This window comes from Mugil cephalus, chromosome 2 (genome assembly GCF_022458985.1).
Source record: "Mugil cephalus isolate CIBA_MC_2020 chromosome 2, CIBA_Mcephalus_1.1, whole genome shotgun sequence".
NCBI lineage: Eukaryota > Metazoa > Chordata > Actinopteri > Mugiliformes > Mugilidae > Mugil > Mugil cephalus.
This window is the reverse complement of record NC_061771.1, coordinates 764,088-787,387: the sequence shown is the minus strand read 5'-3', so window position 1 is coordinate 787,387 and position 23,300 is coordinate 764,088. Positions and strand designations below refer to the sequence as shown.

The 23,300-nt window shown below is 39.3% G+C and overlaps 1 protein-coding gene across 7 annotated transcripts in view; it reads left to right on the top strand.

The window, feature by feature from the left end:
* The first annotated feature begins 5,626 nt into the window (after positions 1-5,626).
* Positions 5,627-23,300, top strand: part of grin2bb (glutamate receptor, ionotropic, N-methyl D-aspartate 2B, genome duplicate b) — a 169,221-nt gene continuing 151,547 nt past the window's right edge. For 3 of the 7 annotated variants that reach the window (XM_047578986.1, XM_047578985.1, XM_047578979.1), the window contains exons 1-2: positions 5,627-6,356; positions 12,299-12,887. In XM_047578986.1, coding sequence (XP_047434942.1) covers positions 12,879-12,887 — 9 coding nt within the window. In that variant the 5' untranslated portion in view covers positions 5,627-6,356; positions 12,299-12,878. Of the gene's footprint in view, positions 6,357-6,738; positions 7,557-8,107; positions 8,249-12,298; positions 12,888-23,300 lie in introns of those variants that run through there. The other 4 variants (XM_047578980.1, XM_047578984.1, XM_047578983.1 and 1 more) reach the window with 4 other exon arrangements.

Sequence of the window (23,300 nt, the reverse complement as noted above, 5' to 3'; positions counted from 1 at the left end):
GCAAATTCCTTAGTTGCTAGAAAGGAGAATAAGCATATTATGTTTGTTCAGGAGGGAGATAAGGCCAGACCAGCAAGACTCAGGCATAATGCAGGGCAGCTAAGTGTGGGTGGAGCCTGGGAGCTGAGGACCGACCTAGATGGCGGCTTGAGCGTTCCACATCAGATAGCCGTGACCCACAAAAGACCAGACGTGCTGTTGTGGTCTGAGAAAGAAAGGATAGTGTATTTTGTGGAATTAACTGTCCCGTGGGAAGACGGAGTTGAAGAGGCGAATGAGGGCAAGAGAGATAGATATGCGGAGTTGGCATCGGAAGCAGAGCAGCGAGGCTGGAGCGCCCATGTACGCCCAGTGGAGGTCGGCTGCCGTGGATTTGTTACGAAATCCGCCATTGCTCACCTGTGTGAGTTGGGCATTCGCGGAAAAGAACAGAGGGTTGCCGTAAAGAATATGTCCCTGGCAACAGAGCGAGCAAGTTAGTGGTTGTGGCTACGGAGGAAGCACGCTAGCTGGGGAGCATGCTAAAGGTAAGGCTAGCTATGTACTGACAGTAGGTAGCAGTTGTAGTTAGATTATTCTTATCTGTCGGTTGAAAGGCACACGGTGACATGGTGGCTGCTTTGAGAGGGGTGACTCCGGGATGCTGGAGCTCACTCCCTTCACCTCCCTTCCATCGCTGAACTAACAAAGCAGTATAGTATTTATCGGCTCGTTTGCTGGTGTTTTCTTGTGTGTAACTTCTGATTTTGGCAGAGGGGAGGAATGTTGTTTGAAGTATAGTTGCATGTCCCATCATTTCTTACTTATTGCTGGCGGTTAGGCTAATTAGCTGGTGTTTTCTAGTGTTTTGTTTCCGTGGCAAGGCTAATTGTATCTTGTTTGTGACATAAGCAGAAGGAAGAGATGTCTGGTCTGAGTGTAGTTGCATTCCCATCATCTCTATTACTTACTGCTTGTGTCTAGGCTAATTAGCTAGTGTTTTATTTCTGTGGCTAGGCTAATTGTATCTCGTGTTTGACATAGGCAGAAGGAAGGGATGTCTGCTCCGAGTGTAGTCACATTCCCATCATCTCTATTACCTACTGCTGGTGGCTAGGCTACTTAGCTGGGGTTTTGTTTCTGTGGCTAGGCTAATTGTACCTCATTTCTGACATAGTCAGAAGGAAGGGATGTCTGGTCGAGTGTGGTCACATTCCTATCATTTCTTACCTACTGCTGGTGGTTAGGCTAAGTAGCTGGTGTTTTCTAGTGTTTTATTTCTGGCTAACTGTATCTGGTTTCTGAAATAGGCAGAAGGAAGAGATGTCTGGTCGAATGTGGTCACATTCCCATCATCTCTATTACCTACTGCTGCTGGCTAGGTTAGTTAGTAGTTGACCACTGGTCTGCTGGTTGGTTGTCCAGTTGGACCTGGCTTCTAAAGGAGTTTTGCCTTAGATCATGGCACAAGGGATTGTAACATCTCGCTCTGTGTATTAATGAATATCACTGCCATCTCCACATTGTCATCTCCCGAAAATATAGAACATGTAAACAAATACGAATAAGTCCACTGGAAGTCAACTTAAATAAAATAATACATCAGAATTTACATTTTCAGCTTTCTTTTACGAATTTCTGTGTGTTACGGAGCTGTTAGACCACCTTGTTAATACAGGTGTGTATCTCGTCTGTGTGCAGCATGTTGGAGATCAAACAGTTCAGTGAGCGCAGAGAAAATATTTATATTTAGACTAAAGGACTAAAGGTGAAGAGGAATATTCCATGTTCATTTTGATTCAATCAATCTTTGATCACCACATTTTGACTTTTGGACTTTACAACCCTGTGAAGTAAATGGAAACGTTTTGCTCATCCTCCATCAGCTGTTCCGGTGAGTCGCTGATACGGTGCAAGCTTCAAAATCAATGTTATGTTAGGAGGCCAATCTGTCTATGGAAATTGTTTTTTTTTTTTTTGGTGAGATTTATCCCTGGCAAGCCAATCAATTGGTTGTCTTTTTAGGTACACTTAAACTTGAACGTTTTAGATACACTCAAATGTGAGATATGGCAGTGGGACATCTGGTAGGCAGGTAAGATTGACACAGAGCGCAAGACATACAGAAGGTAAATGTGATTAGCGATTAGCTCGCGCTAGCACGCTAACAGCATTTTACACATGTAAAATGTCTAACAATAGTAGCTTTAGGTTACTTGTGCTGAAAATATGTAATGTGAACTCAAACAGTGAACTCGAGGACGAACGGTAAGAGTAAAAAATGTATAAACCGATTCATTGTGATAATGTAGCAGCTTTGTTATTACATTATTACATTATGAGTTGCTCAGGGGCACTGCTAGGAATTTTAGTCACTTATTTTACTACTATATTTTATTATTTTATTACAAAATTATTTTTTATGATGATGGTTTAATACTTTTCTCTCTCTTTTTTTAACCTATCTTTTGGGGCCTCTGACTATGGAAGCCCAATTCCCGCCACTATAATGACAAAAAAAAGAATTTAACTTTCTCAAAATAATGACTTGTTACTTCGTAATAATGAGAAAGTATCTCTGGCAGCACAGTCCAACTCGTGATTTTGTGTCCAGGTTTTCTCCGGACACAAAATCCCACCTCCAAAGACACGCATGCTCGTTGGGCTAATTGGTACGTGTGAGTGTGAATGGTTGTTTGTCTCTGTGTTAGCCCTGCGATAGGCTGGCGACCTATCGAGGGTCCAGCTGGGATAGGCTCCAGCCACCCCCAGGATCCTAGTGAGGATTAAGCAGTATGGAAGATGAGATGAGATAGTATCTCATAAGAGATGCATCTCATAATAATGACTTGCTATTTCATAATAATAAGATGCTATCTCATAATAATGACTTGCTATCTCAGAATAGTGACTTGCCCATCCCATCCATCAGTTACATCAACTGACACACAGTTTCTCAGTCGGTGATTATCCCTGCCATCCAACGTTTCTGGTGCATCCATCTGTACCTATGCTGTTTCCAGATGTTTGTAGATGTTGGTGGATAAAGGATCCCACTAAACTGCAGTTCATTGAGTGGCCGCTTGAGACTAACTCCAAAAGGGAGCAAATCCCCATAGGCCCCCATGTTTAGGTTTAAAATTCTGCATAATTATGGGCCTTTCTGCTTTGAGTGACAGACAGTAGCTAACAGGTAATGGAGAGTTGGGTGGGTGGGTCTCAACGTCTGACCCTAATGTGCATATTTGCAGTATCTGAGTGTGGGTGGAGCTCATCCAATATGGCGACAATGTGCTCAGCCCACATGATGTCACAATGGGTTTGGCCATAGTATACATACGGCGCCACTGGAGTTGCTACAGATATCAGAAGCTACAAATTACTGGCCAAACTAAATATTCTTCAGCGAGTGGTGAAGATGTGGGAATATGTGAAAGAAGGCTCCTCTGCAGCAGCATCTAGAGGTCTCTGCAAATACTTTCTCAATGCATCTGGACAGAGAGTAGATTTACCTATCACTGTACATTATAAGTAAAACATGTAGCAGCAGACAGACCACTACTTGATGTGGTCATACATCAAGTAGTGTAACATAAATTATCTAGTTGTGATAAATAAAAGAGGTTGCACTATATGTATGAAGTTACACAGTAGCTATACAGTAGCATTATTAGGCAACTTTACCTTATATAAAGACTTTGGCTGTTTATTCATTTATTTTATATTCAAAACAGAGCATAACAAAGGAGTGCCAGGCATGCAGTCATATCTACAAACTATTACTATTATTAATTTTATTTTATTTACTTTTTTATTATTATTATTATTTTAAATTACTTTTTTCGAGGCTTGCAGCTACGCCCCCTCCTGCAGGTTGTGAGAGCTGGGTGAATGGGTGAGAGTCAACTCAGAGAATGGTTACTGATGAAATTCTGTGGTGAAAAAATAGTTAGTCAGTTACCAAAAATAAAAATAAAATTAATTCAGGCCTAAGAAATGAAAACCATGTTATTTTTTAAAACTTTGATTCAGTCAAAATGTGTATATCAGTACTTTGATTTTTGCCAGAGCTTTACAACTTAACTGAGGCACTATCTTCACATTTCTGCAATCCACAATTCCTGCAATGGACTTTAGTATAAAGCTCTAATAATTGTGAATTAGAGTACACTGTCAAATGTATTTAACTGAAATATTGCTGGGATATACTTTTATTAGTCGGTAGTCATTTCAAGTAAAAAAGCATGTGGTTATACATGGTTCATACACCGTTCATGCACAACATTATGACCAACTGATTAATATTGTGTTAGTCTCCCTTGTGCCTCCAAAACAGTTATGACTCACCAGAGAATGGACATGGGCCTTCTGAGGGTCTTCTGTGGTATCTGGTAACAGAAAGTTTTTGTTAGTGGTGGCCTGTGGGTCCTATAGTTTGAGTCAAGGGGCCTCTGTGGATCATCCCACAGATACTTGATCATTTTGGGATTTGGGGAATTTGGAGGTTATTCATGTTTTTTGAGTTGTCCCTAAATTGTTTTTGTGTGTGTGTGTGTGTGTGTGTGTCAGGCTGCACCCTGTTGGGGGGATGGCCCCTGCCATTAAAGAGTGTCATTGCTATGGAGTGGGGGTGCCTGGTCTGGTCTAGACCAGAGGTAGACCAGACCAGGCACAATTACCGATAGGTTGGCGGTTCAATTCTGGTTCGATTCCGCCCCTAGTCTGTCCGTTGTGTACTTGATAGAATGCGTGCGAGTGAATGATGTTGGTCGGAGAGGCTGTAGGCACGGATTAGTCGCCACATTTCCGTCAGTCTGCCCCAGATCAGGTGTGACTACTGAGGTAGTTTACCACAACCAGGATGTGAATGTGTGAGCAAATGACTAATGTATCCAGTGTTAAGCATCTTTGAGTGTCTATATAAAATCGATGCATTATTAAGGAACATCCGCATGAATGCCAGATCACCAGAACATTGAATTGTTGGTCAATATTATTTATTTCTCCTGTCAGTGGTTTTAATATTGTGGCTGTTCAATGCAAATATGAGCATTGGCTGCTCTCCCTTGTCATAAATTTAAAAAAAAAAACACACAAAATAATATTAAAAATAATGACAAATTAATTCAGTAATGAAAAGAAAAAAACAATATCAATCCTCAGTTGCACAACTGTACAATTTAATTAGTTTCAACTGAACAAGCACATTTACCTTAATGCACTGGTCCAAATATCCTAATAAAAGCAGACATTCTCCTGAATTTAATGTGTGTAATTTCTAATGTATTTTACTTACAGTGTGTTTGAAAAAAGAAAAAAAAACAGTGCTGCCACTTTCATTCTTTTCCACTGCTGCTGATAAATAACTAATCTCCAGAGTAGAGCAACAACAGAGGGAGCCATTGCTTTCTGTAATATACCCCTTTTCTTGGCAGTTGTTGCAGACGACCATCTTTGCTGTAGCCTCTCTCAAATTCACGACAGAGGGACCCACTTCCACATCTCTCTCTCTATTTAGCCTTCCCTCTCTCTCTTTCTCTCTTTCTCTCTCTCTCTCTACCCTTCTTGCTCAATCTCCCTCTCTCTAAAGGAGGGGGAGGAGAGAAAGTGAGCACAGCTTGAGTTGTGCTTTTTGCTCTACGCCTGCCAGAGGTGTGTTTCAGCTACACATTCTGTATCTGTGCGTAGCAGCACCTAGCTGTGCGGCCAGCCTAAGTGCCATGTCTTAACAGCTGTGTTGACAAAGGGGTACGGTTCATCTGAAGGGAAGGTAACATCTTGCTTTGAGGAGGACAGAAGATAAAAGAAGACTGACCAGTTGCAGAGAGAGGAGAGAGAGGGGTGATAAATCTGAAAGCCCCCTTCTCTCGCCTCACTAAACAGAGCAAAAACGGAAGGCTTTGGAGTATTCAATTTTTTCTTTCGTTTTATATTTTTCTTATTCCTCATCGCAGTGTTGGGAGGTGCTTCATCTTTTCATATTGTCTCTCTCTCCATCATTTGCCTCCTCATCTATTTCTCCATCTACCTGGTCTATAATTTCTTGTATTTATGAGTGAGAGAAAGGAGAGGATTTTTTTTTTCTCATTTCCCTTCTCCGCTCTTCTCCCCCTTTCACCAAACCATACCATTCCTGTCAGTCCCCCCTTGCCATTTCATGTCTAACTGATGCTATCAGTTCATCATCTCCTCATCCCATGCCTTTTCCTGTCTCTCAAGTCTGATATTATTTGAACTTGGATGAATTTTCTTCAAAGACAACTAAAACAATTCTCATGAAATACTCTCTCCCCCCCCCCTTTTTCCTTCTCTTTTGGTCCCTCCACACCCATTTTCTTTGCATCACACTCTTGCGGGATTCTTAAATGTTACTCTAGGTAGGTTAACTATCGTTTAGTGTCTGTCTATCTGTCTTTCTGTGTGTATTTGTGTGTGCTTTACGTATACATAAAACACACATTAACACACACATGCACTTGCACACTAAACTGTGCCTAAAACGAGTGTTTAGTGAGTTGATATTGGTCTGCTCTCACCCTGTTTTCACAACTGTCCTTGTTATGGCCAAGTGAACCCATTTTTAACTGTTGTCTTTGAGCAATTTTACCATCTGCTCAAACGTAACATCCATGTTTCCAAGAAAATATACATTTTTTTGACAACCTGTTGAAAAAAATCAAGTTTAGTCCTGACTCAAAATTAATAATTGATTTTTTTTTTTTTTACATAAATTTGGTGAAGTTGGATAAAGATGTTTTATCTGAAATAAATGATACTCTCTTCACATCATTTATTGAGCTGAGTGTATCCTATTTAATGCTTGATTTGTGCTTGTTTTTACCCTGCTAGTCTATCAGCAGCCATTTGTTCTTTTGCTGGTCCTTCCCATCCCACACAGACACACACAAGACTGAATGTTTTTCAGCAATGCAATCCTGTGCTTCACTTCCTCTTCTATCCAAATCTGATCATTTTCCTCCTGTCCTAAGTCCCTGTCCACTTGTCTTCATTCTCTATCAAACATAAGAGAGACCGATTACCATTAGCTGAATGTTGACCAGTAATGCCTTGCTGCTGTGTGATTTGAGGTTGAACAGAACATGTGCAGGTTGTAGATGGAGACAGACTGATAGACAGATAAAACTAGTTCGAACTTAACATCCCATTACATCGCTTTCTGTTTTACCTCTGTCACACTTTCCTCCTTTTTCTGTTTTTCTTTGAAGCTTTGTCTCATATTCTCACTGCATTGTCACTGCTGCTCTTTTCTCAATTAGCCTCTTTACATACGGACATCTTCCTGAAATTGCCTGTGCACTAAAGCATAAGGTGAAAAATTATGTCTGGTAGCGTAGGCCCAAACCAGCTACTTTAGTCTCATCGCCCACCTCCTTCTTGTGGACAGATAAAGAGGCTTAATCAGTCCCTCTTTCTTCAGTGAGTGGGATGTCGTCATGAAGGAATATGAAGCACCACTCTTTTTGCTCTGTCTTTGCTTTTGTGTCTCAACTCTGCTCCTCTGTAAAACATCTCCACTACAGTCTAGAAATTATGTGTTACAGAAAAGAGTTAATTAGGTGAGTAGTGAATTAATATAGCACTTATTTAACCTCTTCCTTGCCAGTGAGTGTATGTACATGCACGAACCAAAGGCGTGTATCCCAAATGTTACAACATACCTGATCGTGCAAGAGTGTGCATGTGTTGTGTGTATTCAAATATCTGCATGACACTGATGAAAATGTATTCTGCATGACCTTCCATAAAGTCTCTGTGAGGGACGTATTTCTTTAACACAATATTAGTCAGTGGGTCGCATTTTATTGTCTTCGCCCATCTGACAAATTGGTTGTTTTCAAGCCGTTTCTTTGATGTTTGATCTATTCAAAAATACATTTAATAATATAAATATTTACTAAATCGATTTCCCATTTCTTCTATCACTTGGTCTAGTGGTGGTTCTGAACGAAAGACATTCCTCATTTAAGCATTAGATTTAATTCATAGCAGGATAATTTGTACCCTATCAGCTTACAGGCTGACTCACTCAATTAGCTCAGTGCTATGTGCAGGTGCATGTACTTATTTTTTATTCATTTTTGGTCTTCTTTATCACACATATCAGTTGTGGTTTGTTAACCAGTACCATGCTGATTCCGCCTCCATTATGTTTTTGCCTTTAATAGAAAGTGCAGTAAGAGACAGAGAGGAAACGAGGAGGCAGTTTCTTTTAAGCCAGGGCCGCCAGCGAGGACTGTAGCCTCAACAGGTGGGGTTGGTTCTCTACTCATTGAGCTAAACACCACCCTAACAATTATGTTTGTTGTGGAAACTTATCCAATATGCCAGAAAAGATGTGATACAGTTTCAGGACAGACTGAACAAAATGAACAATTAGTATTGATATTAGTTCTAAACGTTTTCATGTGTAGAGTTTTAAAGGAAACCTCTGTAATTTTGTTGATAATCAAATGCCTGTGGGGCAGCGGCCGGCTGTTCTTCTCCGGTGGTTTGACATATCCCAACCACAAAGTAGGTTGGATGGGTACATGGCATTGAAATTAAATTAGCGCACATACAACATCTGCGGTGGTGTTTTTAAGTTGAGATTGGATGGGGTTTTTGCAGTCAGCCAGACTGATGAGTGCATAGGTAAAAAAGTCTTGCACCAATGTATGATACGTGCGTAGGGTACGCCGTATATGTCCTGCTTTAAGTCTTCATCTTCTTTCACTACAGAGATAGACTCTGATGAGAAACACAGAGTCTGGGTGCATTGAGTTTCTTTTAAGGTTTTATTGCAGTAAGATAGGTGTGAGAGACTCAGAGCGCACTGCGTTTCTGGCTTTTACACAGAATTAGCCTTACTTATATAGGTTCATCTACACAAGAGGAAGGGCAACGTTAAACAGTGCCATATCAGGATTAGTTTTGGTCCTTTTTAATAGTTTATACTGACAGTTATGGCATAACCATCCCAGTCCCAGGTGTACCCTTTCTTTGTAGGTTCCCACAGTGCTATATAAAGATATATGAGATTATAGATGTTATGAGTAAATTTCCATTACACGTTTTTTCTCCTTATTTCCTGCTCAGTGGAACTATGAAACAAACTTGTCAGTCAGTCATATATGACTCATAAACATGCTTGTATAGTGTATGACACTTTACACAATACTGTAGTTGACTTAATAGGATGTAGTTTGTATGATTCACTGTTGTGTTCACCTTTCACAACTGGATGCACAATTAAAAGCATTAGCTAACTAGCCAATAAACTAAACAGGAAGGATTTATGTTCAAAAGAGGAGTATTTAACACTTTTATTATAACCGAGATCTTAAGATACTGCTTAGAAGAACAGAATAGACAGTTTACTGCATATTCTTACATGAGAGGAAAAAGAAACCCGTGCTTAAAAGTGCACTGATGAAGAAAGAAAGTGAAATATTTATATTTCAATGCATACAGTACATGCATATTAAAGCATTTACTGCAATCAAATTCCCTTACGATTAATATTTTGGTAAGTTTTAGATTAGATTTTAGATAAATTAAGTTTTATTCAGTTGTTTTCTGCAAAAGTTTTATTTAAGGATATACAACATTATTCTGCATGAGTCAAGCTATTGTAATATTAATACTACTATGAGTGTCAAAGATGATTCCACTTTGATGGAGTCAGACAGGATGATGGATTTTTGTAAATAAATTTTGTTGAATGAATAATTCATTGCACTGTCAGACGGGATTAAAATTTCACACATGCATATATCCTCTGACAATTTTCCTAAACCGCTAAACCATCCCACTTCACATCTCAGAATAAAGATAAATAGACACATGTTCACAGGAACAGTGAGCATGAACATATATACATATAAGAATGGCACCTTGTTTGACCTGTTAAAGTATAAAACAGATGACACATACGTACAGTATATTACTGTGGCTGCTTCTAGATCTTATTGTCAATTAATCTTTCTATTATTGCCTTGAATTAAATATCTATGTGTGGCAGTGTTAATGTCCAAAACCAAAAGAAATAATTCATTTGATTATTTCTCTGCCTTAAAACCAGCAATTAACCACTGTGAAGATAATTTTTTGACAAACATACTTTGTGGAATACCATATGAAATAATAAGAAGAATGTAAATTAACTCAATTTACTCATAGTTTACATTTTTACTTATTAAAAGCTTCCTAAACCTTTCATTTGTATGAAACATCTCATAGATAAGTGTTTCATGACAGTAACCCTCACTGTTGTATAGTATCTGTATAGTAGTATATAAGCACGAACATTAAAAAATGAATCAATATATAATCCAAAATATATTCTAAACTTTTGACTCATTAAAGTAACCTTGTTACATTCTTTCTTTCTAAAATGGAAATCAAATATTTTTCAGAGAGTTCTTACTAATTTTGTTGCAGAAGTTTCCAGAAATGTGTGGCACTGGGTTCTTTGCTTTCACTCTTCTCTCCAGTTCATCACAAACCAGCTCCTTGGTCCAGTTATTCAAAAGTAATCTGATCTGACTTTGGTTATCAACTTGAATCATATTTTGAAAATGTGTTGTTCAAAGAGGAAAGAAGGATTCTGAAATCAGATTACATCATGTAATCTAATCCTAGTTTTAATCTGGATCAAACCTTCAGTTTGTGTTGTTTGAAGAAAATGTAGTAAAACTTGGTCAAAGAATACAACATTTGTGTCATTTAGTGTATATACTTTTATTCATATTTTGCACTGGTGTTTAGCTCAGTGGGTAGAGCACCTACCCCATGGATCAAACCCGTAGAGGCTACAGTCCTCTCTGCAGGTGGCCCTGGTTTGAGTCCCGCACCAAGTGGCCCTTTCTGCATGCCTGATGTCAAATCCGTGCGCAACAGATGGTCTAAACACATGATAGCATGCACCATTCTGAACATGTAATACACCAAAATGACAGGGAGAAACTCATCTAAAAGTCTCTATCAGGCATTGCCACTTATACGAAACACAAATAAGCAATTGCATGGGAATGTGACAAAAACATGAATACGGCAAGCATTTCATTTGTTGCTTATTGCTTCCGGTTGCTATTGTAAATTTGAGCATGGCCTTCGATTCTCTAGACTCTGATTGGTCGATAGAGATGTCAGTCATTAAAACTGACCAATCGGTTGTTGAGATATTCTACTTTGAGTTTAGCCAAAAGCCTCCTTTTACATGCGGTCTGGGTGAATGAGTCAAAACTGTTGTATTTGTATCTAGTGATATATTAGTGAAACTACATTAGTTTTTCAGACTAGTACATGAGAAAGGTCAAATGGCACGTATGGTACCAAAATGTGACTAAAAGTCATAATTTGTGATTCTACCTGGATAGGCGAAAACCTCTCTGAAATTATTCAGATTCACCTTTTTACCATTTACTGAATTTTTATTCATTCACACATTACTTTCTTGCAGCTTTCTTCTTTCCTGTCTTGTTGGTGTATTGTTTTGTCTTGGCCTGCTACTCTCTGATGTGCAGACAAATAATAAACTCCCTGAAAGCACAAAAATTAAGCACCAACTTAACAATTTGCAGAGCTTGATGGACGAGGTCTCCTTCGTCTCTGGTTTACTTTATTACCATCAGTCCAGGTACCGGTAATGTGGCTGTGTTCCAGCTTCACGCACTCAGACACAATTCTTACTCCTCTGCTGTAAATTTGTAAGGGTTACTTTGGGCGTATATTTCGAGCAGGTGCCCTGAGAAAGAGTTAAAACGAAAATAGTAACTATTAACAAATGACAAAGTAACATAGAGTAACACCAGCACAAGGACAACACCACAAAATTAAAATACAGTCTTATAAAAAACATTAAAAAATATAAATACAACCTACAGACGTCAAACAACAGCCTGGATCTGTAGCAACTTTAGTAAAGAAAAAGTGCTTGAAAAGTGAAGCAGTTTATTGAACTGCAATAAGTGCAACTATTTGTGTGTGTTTAAGAGAATATCATAGCACACAAAAAGTTTCCTATAGTTTCATGTCATATCCAATAAACATAAAAATCAGGGTAAATGTGTTCTGTGACCGACATTGTCTCAGAAACTGCATTAAACTAAGGACACAATTAAATTCTCATATGAAAAATTCAGCACATTCAGACTGGAGTGAGCAGGGCATGTAGACACAGCAGCCTGACTGAGTTAAATCTTGACCTCAGAGGCAAATGGCTTGTGTACACAGTGGCATTCAGCCTTCACCAACACTTCCATCACACAGCCATCCTCTGCCATCTGACTCTGTCCTTCTCTTTTTTTTCCTTGTGTAGACTAAGAAGAGAAAAGCTAAGAGCGGGCTGGCAAGCTGATGATCATGACTGGCTAAATTAAGCAAAGGCATAGAGTGAAAGAAAGAAGAAGAAGGAAGGCAAGCAAGGAGGGAAGAAGAAGAAGAGTAGGCACACACACACTGCTGCCCATCTCCTCATCTCCAAGGCAACAGTATTCCCATACTTGCAGACTTCTAGAAGGAGACATCGGCAAACTGTATCAAGTGTTTTAGATGAAGGGAAGAGACACTCGGATGGAAAAAGGCGATTGAAAGAACATCCCCTTCACCCCTCCATTCATCATCTTTCAGTTTCTCTTATTACATGCAGTGCTGACATATTGAGTACATTCAAAAGCAGTCTTAGTCTTTTTAACAGCCACCTCTAACCACAGTGACATTTGCCCCCCTCCATCATCGCCTTACCTACTCATCCCTCTACCTGGTGACCCCTATTCAGCCTTCTGCGTGTGACTTTGTCTGTCTACATCCCTTCATCCGAGGCTATGAGAGGAGGATCTGAATCTCAGAGCACTCCATCATGCCAGTTCTGAAGAGTAGAGAAGAGATCCGGGCTGGCCATGTTAAAGGTAAGCTATGGATTTTTGTTTTTTAGTTTCATTTATGTGTCCATGAAAAGAATTTGAGCCAAGCTAAACTTTTTCTGTCAAAACTGGTCCTAACTTTGTGTGTTACTTCCATCATTAATGTCATTCAGTCTAAAAATCATCAAAAAATATGAACTCAAGTCAGATGTGACATATAGTTTAAGATGAAAACAGACAAAAGTCAGACTAAAAATATTTTTCTCACAATTTCCATATTTAGTGATGAATCAACTCATCATTTCAGTTTGGAGCTATATTTTGAATTACCACCAAATTAGTTGTCCTTTGTCGTCCATTAATGTAACCACACAAACTGGATCCTTTGTGGATTGTTTTAGACAAATTAGCAAATAATTTGAGGCAGCACAGCGGGGTGGTGTCAGGTGGCACTGATGCTTTACAGTAAGAAGATTTCTGGGTTCAAATCCAGGCCAACTGGGGCCTTTCTGGTGGAGTTTGCATGTTGACCCTGTGTCTGCATGAGTTTGCTCCGGGTACTCTGGCTTCCTCTCATCAGACACACTTGTTTGGTACATTGGTGATTCTGGGCTAAACCTGCCCAGGGTGTCCCGCCTCTCACCCAATGACAGCTGGAATAGGGTCCAGCCCCCCTGCAACCATCTAGAGGATAAGAAGATGAGAATGAGCAAAGCATGTGGGCAAATCATTCATCAAATAGACAAAAAGGGAGCACTTCAATAGGATGGGCATTGATAACCAGTTCTTTTAACCGGTCGAGGCAATCAGATGACGCTCACGTGATGATAAGGAAGACGCGATGGCAGTGACTGAAACAGTCGAAAGTCTGGCTTCACTTCTGCGGGAGGGACTATGACATTGCAACGCGCAATTTATGCAGCACCGTAATTTCAAGCAAGAGGGGCGACACCACCAACATGCTGAAGCATTTGTTGACATCGCATGGCACTAAATACTGAGAGTGCCATGTGCTTGACAATCTCCAGTCAACAAGTGCAGCTATCACAAAGTCTCAGCAGAGCAGTGTTAGTGAGGATCCAGTGACCAATTTCCTATTTGTTGTCTTACACAAGCTCTTACTTTTTGTTTGGAAACTCAATAAAATTGCTTTTGTTACAGGAAACCACAAATGCCTGCTTTTTCTAGACCGGACATTCACAGGAGGAGTTGGGAAGGGAATCAATAAAGAATCGGATCGATAAACAGAATTGATAATGGCATCGGTATCAATAACATCTTATCAATGCCCATCCCCAGTGTAGACTGAGTGCTTTTTGAGGACCTGACTGCTTTTCTTGTTGCAGCAAAAGTGCTAAACCCAATGCTTGACAAATAGGGCCCATTTCATGCTAATAATCGTCATGTTCAAAAAGAAAAGTTGTTCTATGGCCATTCTGGATCAGTTTTTCACTTTAAGAAAAAAGGAGTGGGGAAGATTGAGTTCATTTTATTATTGAGTCTGTGCTCCTTGTGCATACCGCTAAGAAGTTCAACTGATAAAAGGCAGATTTTGAAGTTAGAGGGGCAAGCAATGATAATGGAAAAACTTGTCAAAAAAGCATTGTGACAATGAGTTACAAGAGATTTAATAAAAGGGATAATTTGAATGACGTTCATGAGCACAGAGTTAACTTTTACCTTAACTTAACTTTTGGGCGGCAGTAGCTCAGGAGGCCCTATCCCTAGTCTGTCTGTTGTGTCCTTGGGCAAGACACTTAACCCACCTTGCCCCCAGGTGTATGCTCCCTGGTGTATGATTGTGTGTGTTGGTGGTCATTGGAGAGGCCGTAGGTGCACATTGGCAGCACATTGGCAGCCACGTTTCCATCAGCCTGCCCTAGGGTGTGACTGTGTGAGTGAATGAATAATGCATACAATTGTAAGCGCTTTGAGCATCTAACAATGGAAAAGCGCAATATAAAACCAATGCATTATTATTATTATTTTACTCCAGTGGAAAGTGCATTTTAACTTCCCTCATGGGTGCAAACTGTTGACACAAAAAATGTGCAAAATTCTGTCTTCTGTCTCAGCGTCCAGGTCATGCCAGTGGAGCAGCTCCAGGATGTTTCTTTAGTGGCTTTGCAGATTAGACTCTTACAAAAACTCTAGCTGTTTTTTCTGTGTGAGACTGGTTTGTGTTCATAAATCTAGACCAGGCTATTCTACATTTGTGTTCATGGAATCATGATGTAACTATTGGATAATGATGCACCTCCTTGCTGAAGCGTGACTTGGAGGTGTGACAGCTGGTGTGTCCCTCCCTCACAACAGCTTTCGATGATGAGTACACATGCTGTATTCTGCTCGCTTATTAACATGTGCTGCACAGAGTTCCAAAATTCAGTCTCAACTGTTGGGTATTAGCTGACATGGCAACCTTGAACCTAAGTTTTCCATATTAAAAAACTGTTAGAGACAATAGAAATGAGCAAACAAGGGGTTAAGGTGTGGCAGAAAAGAAGACAGACAGGCAAAGGTCAAGGCACAATATCCTGAGAGAGATTCACTGACAGTGGATGAAGGAGGAAGCTTTGTAGGCAGATGTAACTCTGAGTGCGTAAGCAACACCTAGAAGGAGTCTGTTGTTGTAATGTCTTGAAGCTGCATGTTTTCTGAGAGTGGGTTGGGTAGAGGGGATTACTGGATCTAAACATGGATTTATTTGTCAGGAATGGCCCCTGTTTTGAGCAGTGGAACATGAGCAAAGTGGCAGCAGTGAATTGCCACATCTAGATGTCATTGGTAGAAGTGGTGGACAGCTGACTCTGTCACTTTTGGATGATTTACAAATGTTGATTGACTTGCTGAAGAATTATAGGTGTTGAGCCTGGTTGTTATTGTTTACTCTGCCAGAGATAGATAGATAAATAGATAGATATTACTGTATACTTCTTACAGGTTTTTGGTGTATACAAATTACAGCAATGTATTGTTGTTTCATATTAGAAACAACTATTAATTGTATTTTAGTTTACATTATATTGTATTCCATTCAAATTACATGAGTTACCTGGCAATGTTGCCAGCAAATAGTAAATAAAACAAATCAGTGCTGGAAAAGGAAAATAAAACATTTAGGACTCAAGAATGCATAAACATAAGACAAACTGTACAAGACTAGTGCTGCATAGCCACTCACTGTAACTCAAAGTAGCAACAAGCTTGTAGCAACCAACATGTTTAACATGTAATAACGAACCATATTTAGTCTAAAAGCCATTCAAAGTCTATTAATGGTAGTAGTCTATTTATGGAGAAGTGCAGAGACATAAAGGTTGACACTGCTGTTGTTCTTCTCATGCAAATTCCCACTTCTTGGACTGATCCACTTTGTCACCTTTGTGTCAGAGGTTGGGTTGATCCCGATGAAGCATCTGAAATCACAAAAGCAGAGAAAGACACTTAATGAAATACCTTGTTTGCAGAAACAGCAGAACGTATCAAATTGCGGAGACAAGCTTATACATTTTCCAAAGATGCAAAACTGAAAAAACAAAACAAAATTTGCTTTAATTGCAGATGTGTCATCCATGCAAGCTGAAACAGAAAGTGGTTTTCCTAAAAAGGCATTGAATAAAGGCAACTGGACTTTATTCAAAAGTCTGAGCCACAGTGGCTGCTGAGCAAAAGAGTCATGTCAAGTATTAGCCGAGCACTCGCACACTGTGAAAAGCCTTAACTTACATAGAGGTGTGGATGAGAGACTGGAGATAGGCAACTATGCACATATGGGCTTTTGCTCCAAAGGTTTTCTAACCGGGAGGGATTTAGATAATGTGCTCATATTCCCACTGTCCTGGAGGTGACGGGCTAATGCTGGTAGCTAGCGTTAGCTTAACCTAGCTAACATTTGCAAAAATGGTGCAATCTGAGTCCTACAACCCGTATTTGCCACATAAAACAGGACTAGGATAAATCAAACATGATAATAATAACAAAAACAAATCTAAAATACAGTCCCTCACACAAATAAAGACACATTATTCTTACTGAAATCCTGCTTTTTGCAGCTTCCTCTGAACTTGTCTCGAACTGTCTGCTTCGATCGCTCCACTTTGCCACATCCGATATGGCGGCAACGTTGATGTACGATTGAGCGCTCAATGCGGCGTCTACGTATATGTCTTTGGGGTTTGTCCATATCCTCCTGACTACCAGTAGTTCAAATTTGTCCTCTGTGGAGGACCTTTGTAAACCTGAATATCTCCCACCCACTGCATACTACTGAATTAATTCCTTTTGCTATCTACAGAGGACATTTAGGGCTTTTGAATGATGCCAAATGTGAAGGGGTGGGTCTTTGGTACCTATCTCTTCCTCATTCAGGAAAATGGCAGCCATCAGTGAAAGCATATTTTATGGGATGAGGAAAAAAGTGCATAGTACTTTTTATTGAGCAAATTTTGGCTTGAAATGTTGTCGCCATATTTTATACAAGTCTCTTAACAACACATTAAAACATTGTGTGAATTATTTGTAGTTATTTCCTCCATTTTGTTCTGTTTTTTCAAATAAAAAGAAAGGGAGTTACATGTATGGCATTCTGATGTCCACTAGTGGACACATGATATCTTAAAAATAAAAACTTAAAGTTTTTATTTAGTGTTCTAGTCCAACATGCAAACTCCACAAGTATTCTAATAACCTTACAAAGATTGGGGAATTTAAAACAAATGTGATTGGACAATATTTTTTTTCCTGGTAGTCAGGAGGATATATAGAGTCAGTGGCACAAACCATTCTGACTTAGGCTTTATTGAGTGGATGGATGTCAGGTGCGCTACTCTGCATCCGCCATCAAATGTCATGTCCTCTTTCAAACCGCCTTCATAACAGTGTTTAACTGTAATTACACATGTACATGCATTTACAGTGAAAACACAACCATTCTGTAATTTTACAATGTGATACTGTGAAAAATGCTTTAGATTACTATAATTATTTTTGACCTATAATGCATTGCAATATACAGTTACACCTTATAAAATATTAGAACAAGAAGTTACTGTAAGTTTTTACTGTAGAAAGTACAGAAATTTGTTACATTTTATGTAGTTTACAAAGGGCAGCAGGTTTGCAATTAGTCTGTTGGACTGGAGATTTGAACAATCTTACCTTATTTGATAAAGTGGAAACTGAGTGCATATACAATCACATTTCTGTTAGTGATAGAAGCTAAAGATGGCTCCTCCACCTTTTATTTCTTTACCTAGTCATGTATGATTGAGACAATGTGAAAGATCTAAGTATTAAGAAAAGGGAGCCCAGTTCTCAGGGGCCTCTATGCACATTGGTCAGCTTCTTTGTTTGCTCTTGTGTGCTGATGTTTGCGCAGGCTGTGCCAAAACCAATACAGTTGGTAGTTGTTGTGTTTTTTTTTTGTTTTGTTTTTTTTAGTTTTTTTTTTTTTTTTATATACAAGATTCAGAAATGTTACAGCTACAAATCAGCGTTTCATCTTGCATGTATTGGCTAATAACATGATCTGAATGTCCACTGGCAGACAGGGACGAGAGTTGTTTTTTTAATATAATTATTCACATAAAGGGATGGCAGTGATGCAACAAAAGACAAGATCTTGAAAAGGGTTGAGGTGCAGAGAAGAGCTGATGGAGGGTTTCACATATTGTCCTCAAATAGTGGAAAGAAACAGGCTCCTTAAAATTTGTGTCAGGCAGATCAGTTTGGTAAGACGGTATGAAAAGCTTATGATTAAGTCTTTAAAGTGTGAGAGGAAAGTGATAAAGGACAGAGGAGAAACAAAACAAGCATTTGAACCAGGATAAGGAATCTTGCTGATGGGACTCATCAACCATGTAGGTCTTAACAGATAGAGCCAGGTGGCTAAATTATTTATAGAAATGTTCAAATGCCAAAAGAGAAGGCAATATACTGTGTATCTAAGCAAGCTTTAAATTGTTAAAATTATTTTTTTATATTTTAATATTTCACTATTTGACACATTCAGTGCCTATTTCAGTCAAACTAATGTAAGACTAAGAGTGGGTTTGAAGAGTAGACAGCTGCAGAAGTTGACATGAACATTAAGGGACAACACAAGCTCTATAAAGAACTGTCGTTGTCAGTAATTTATTGATTTACTTAATAAAGCCAAGGAACAGGTCTCCAGTGAGATAGAGGCAAGGCTGAAAGGTAGAGCTAGAGTCTGAGGGGCGTAAACTGTGAGGTGAGACATATAATCAAGTGTCTGTGAGTCTGCTGCTGCATTTACACTTAGGTATGTGGGCCAAGAACATAATTCCCATGGAGAGCATGCCCCCAGTGAATGATATGGTATTTGTAATGACGATTCATTAAATGCCTCCCAAAGCTCAAAGAAAGATATTTTTTCTTTTAATAATAATTGTTAAACTCCAAAACCCAGTGGGGGTCACTGAATTTCTCCAGTTTTATCCAAGCATTAACGTTAACCAGTGAACACAACAGCAGCAGTGTAGTCTACTTAAATCACAGCATCATGGGTTAACATAGACCTCTGAGTGACTGCTCTTAGTTAGACGGGTCTCAGTCAGAGTAAGATGCTGTGGAATGATTTTATTCAGTTAGTTGAGCGCTGCTTGTGTTATTGACCTACCTCTGAAGTGTGTGTCTCTCAGTTATTAATGAAAATACAAATAAATATTTGCTCTGAGATGCATCCAAACCACTTCTTCTGTCATTTGCTATCAGTGTATACCAGCCTAAACATGTTATTTGTATAACAACCTTTTACAATTAACAAAATGCCTTGAAAAGGGACAGAGGGCTTCTTCCTAGGCAGTCTTGTATAAAGAATTCAAAAGCCATACTTGAGTAAAAGTATAAATATCTTACTAGAAAATGACTTAAAATGCTGTAAAGTGAAAGTCATCTATTAGAATGTTACTTGATTAAAAGTAATAGCTGGTAATTACTGTAGAATTTTAACTTCTTACTTAAGTAGCAAAAGTAAAAGTACAAGTAAAAAGTATATAAAGTAAAAATAAAAAGTACTGTGAGACTCTAAAGACCCTTGAATTACTGTGGAGAAGGACACATCACATTGCTGCTAAATTAAGTCCAGAGCTGGATATATAACCTTGGTGCGATAAATGGCTTCAGTAAGGTAATGAAAACCTGGGGGGATAGATGGTTCCTTCTTCAATCCCAGCCATTTTGTTGTGCATATATGTGTTCATGTGTCCATGTGTACGCTCACAGTTTTTTCTTTGCGAGTGCTGCTGGCTGTCTCTTTCACTTTATGTGCACTTACGAAGAGACATAATGTTATTTAGAGAGCTGAAGAAGCCTCAATACAGCAGTAGAGATCAGTGGTGTGTCTCATTACAAGTGCAATTAGTAGAGAGAAGATTCTTGACCAGACTAAAGTGCACTTAATGAAACACCCAAGACCCTCTTCAATAAAGTAGTGATTTTTTTTCTGGTTTTCTTTCCTTTCAACAAGACAGTAGTGAGGTGACAGATCAGTCAATAGAAAGGACAGTCTTACAAGATTACTCAAACACTCAAATAATAGGACAGAGATAACATGTGAGAATGTCGGTTACTCCTCTTATAGGTGATCAATTTTACGCTCTTTCTTACCCTCCCTAAAATTCTCCTATTCATTTTCTCATTGTCAGTGAATTCCTTATTTGATGCAAGTTTTATCTGGTATACTACTGTGTCATAGACCTCCTTTCAGATAGTTTTAAAACCTTCTTCATTGTACAAAATAACAGTAAAGAAACAAAAAGTATAGTGATTCTTTGAACCAAAATATATAAAACCATACTATTATAGAACATATTAAAGTGTTTATTACATAAGATGTACAGTATGTCTAATAATGTCATTTTGAGGGATTTGTGGACAACAAGAAAAATACAGATTATTTCAAATCCTGTTAAATTTGATTCTGTATTTTTTCTGCTATGACTGACAGCCTAATAGAAAGGTAGTACAAGTGGTAAGAGCACAAACTATCTGTCAAATAAATTAACTTGTACTGATGGTTGACTTTATAAGTGTGAAGTAAATAATTGCTATGGGTGTAAATAGAAGTTGTGTTGGCTACCATCATCTGGAGTGAGTCATTATAACTGCTGAATGTCTGATTACCTGACTGAACACAGCAATGTCACACATCTTTGACAGATTACAATGAACGTCATTCATCTGTAAGACATCATCTTAATTCCTCATTCAGGTGGATTAAACAGAAAGCTAGTCCAGGGTTTGACCCTATACCAGTGAGGGGCTCGTGGAGTTTCAGAGGAACTCATTGATGTACTTAATAGATTAAATTAAAAAAAATAAAATAAGGAAGTCATTGATATTTCATTGTGATCTCTGCTAGTCTAACATTTTAACTGTATTTTTATTGTCTGGAAAAAAATGTCAATTTCAGTAGCATTTACTTTCGGACACACCTCCCACCTAGACCAAACAAGGCACCCCCACCCCAATAACACTCACTTATGACAGCAGCCATCCCCAGCAGGATGTATTCTGACCAGACACACACACAAAAACGATTAAGGAACAACTCAAAAACATTAAGAACAGAAATAGAAATAGAAAGCTATTATTTTCATTGTACAACAGATGTACTGTAGCACAATGAAATTACAGGGGGCTTCAAAGAGGCGCTCGTCCCAACATAAACAGTATAAAACCACAATATGAATGCAAAATAATATAAATATAAAAATGCAAAATACAGAATACAAAAATATGACGGGTTATTGCCCATTTCTACACGTTATTGCACATGAGGATATTGCACGTGACACAGGTAAAATTATTGCACAGAAAGTATGTGAGGTAGAGTTATTGTGCAAGAAATTTGTTTTGCATGTTGGGGGGGCTAGTGTATGTGTGCATTGAGGATGGTGATGGCTTGTGCAAAGAAACTGTTTTTGAGTGTGTTTGTCCTGGCTCTGGCGCACGTAGCGTCTGTCAGAGGGCAGCAGGTCAAACAGGTGGTGGGTGGGATGGGTGTTGTCTTCTGCGCTGTCTTGACCACTCCCTGGAGTTTCTTCCGGTCTGCCTCGGTGCAGAGGGAGAACCATACCGAGGTTACAGTAGGTCAGGACGCTCTCCATAGAGGAACGGTAGAAGGTTACCAACAGCTTCTGGTTGATGTTGTTCTTCCTGAGCACTCTCAGGAAGTGCAGACGCTGTTGGGCCTTCTTGACGATAGCCTTGATGTTAGCAGACCAGGGGAGGTCAGCAGAGATGGTGGTGCCCAGGAAGGTGAAGGTGCGCACTCTCTCCACTAAGTCACCATTGATGGTGAGGGGAGGCAGATCTGCCCTGTGTTTCCTGAAGTCCAGGATGATCTCCTTAGTCTTTGTGGTGTTCAGAGCCAGGTTGTTCGCTGCACACCACACAGACAGCTACACAATCTCCTCTCTGTAGGCTGACTCGTCTCCTCCTGAGATCAACCCCACCACAGTCGTGTCATCAGCAAACTTCACGATGGTGTTGTTGCCGTGAACCAGTCTACAGTTGGAGGTGTAAAGGTTGTAAAGGAGGGGGCTCAGCACACACCCTTGTGGGAAGCCCGTGCCGAATGTTCGGGTGGATGAGAAGTGGGAGCCAAGTTTGATTGTTTGGGCTGGTTTAGTGAGGAAGTCCTTTATCCAGCTGCAGATGGGTGGGGAAAGTCCAAGGTCAGACAGCTTGTTAACCAGGATTTTAGGGATGATAGTATTGAAGTCTGAGCTGTAGTCTATGAAGAGCATCCTGACTTGGCTCTCCCGATGTTCCAAGTGGCTCAGCGCGGTGTAAAGAGCGATGGCTATGGCGTCTTTGGTTGATCTGTTTGCCCGGTAGGCAAACTGGTGGGGATCAAAGGAAGGGGGAAGACAGGCTTGGATATGTATGATGTTGTGAGTGGGCCACTGATGGCCCACTCACAACATCCTGTTGCAATACATCAGACTAAATTTTCAACCTGGTGTTTTCCATTAACTGAAAGTTGTTGTTAAAACTTTATTTAATTTTCCTCTGCTCCCTTTCACTGTGTTTACTTTACAGACATGTAACATAGATTTTAATGTTGTTAGTTAGGTGTGTCATTTGCAAAGGTGCAATTGGAATAGATGGAGAATATAAAACTTGTTTTTGTTTTTTCCCTAGAAATATTATCAAGCTTTTGATAAAATAGAAACAATGCCCTTGTTTTGTCACCAGTCTGTACCAGTTATAAAAGTACATTCTGATTTACTGATGATATGTTGGAGACAATGATCATCACCTGCAATGCCTTTCAAAGGCTATCGGTGCAGCCCACCACATCAAGTATCTAGGAATATAGTAGACTCTGATAATGATGGCATACGTTTGTCTTAAATAAGAGGATTCTGTTGTAATTAGGGATGGGCATCGAGAACCGGTAAAGAACCATTTCCAACTGTTTCATTTCAT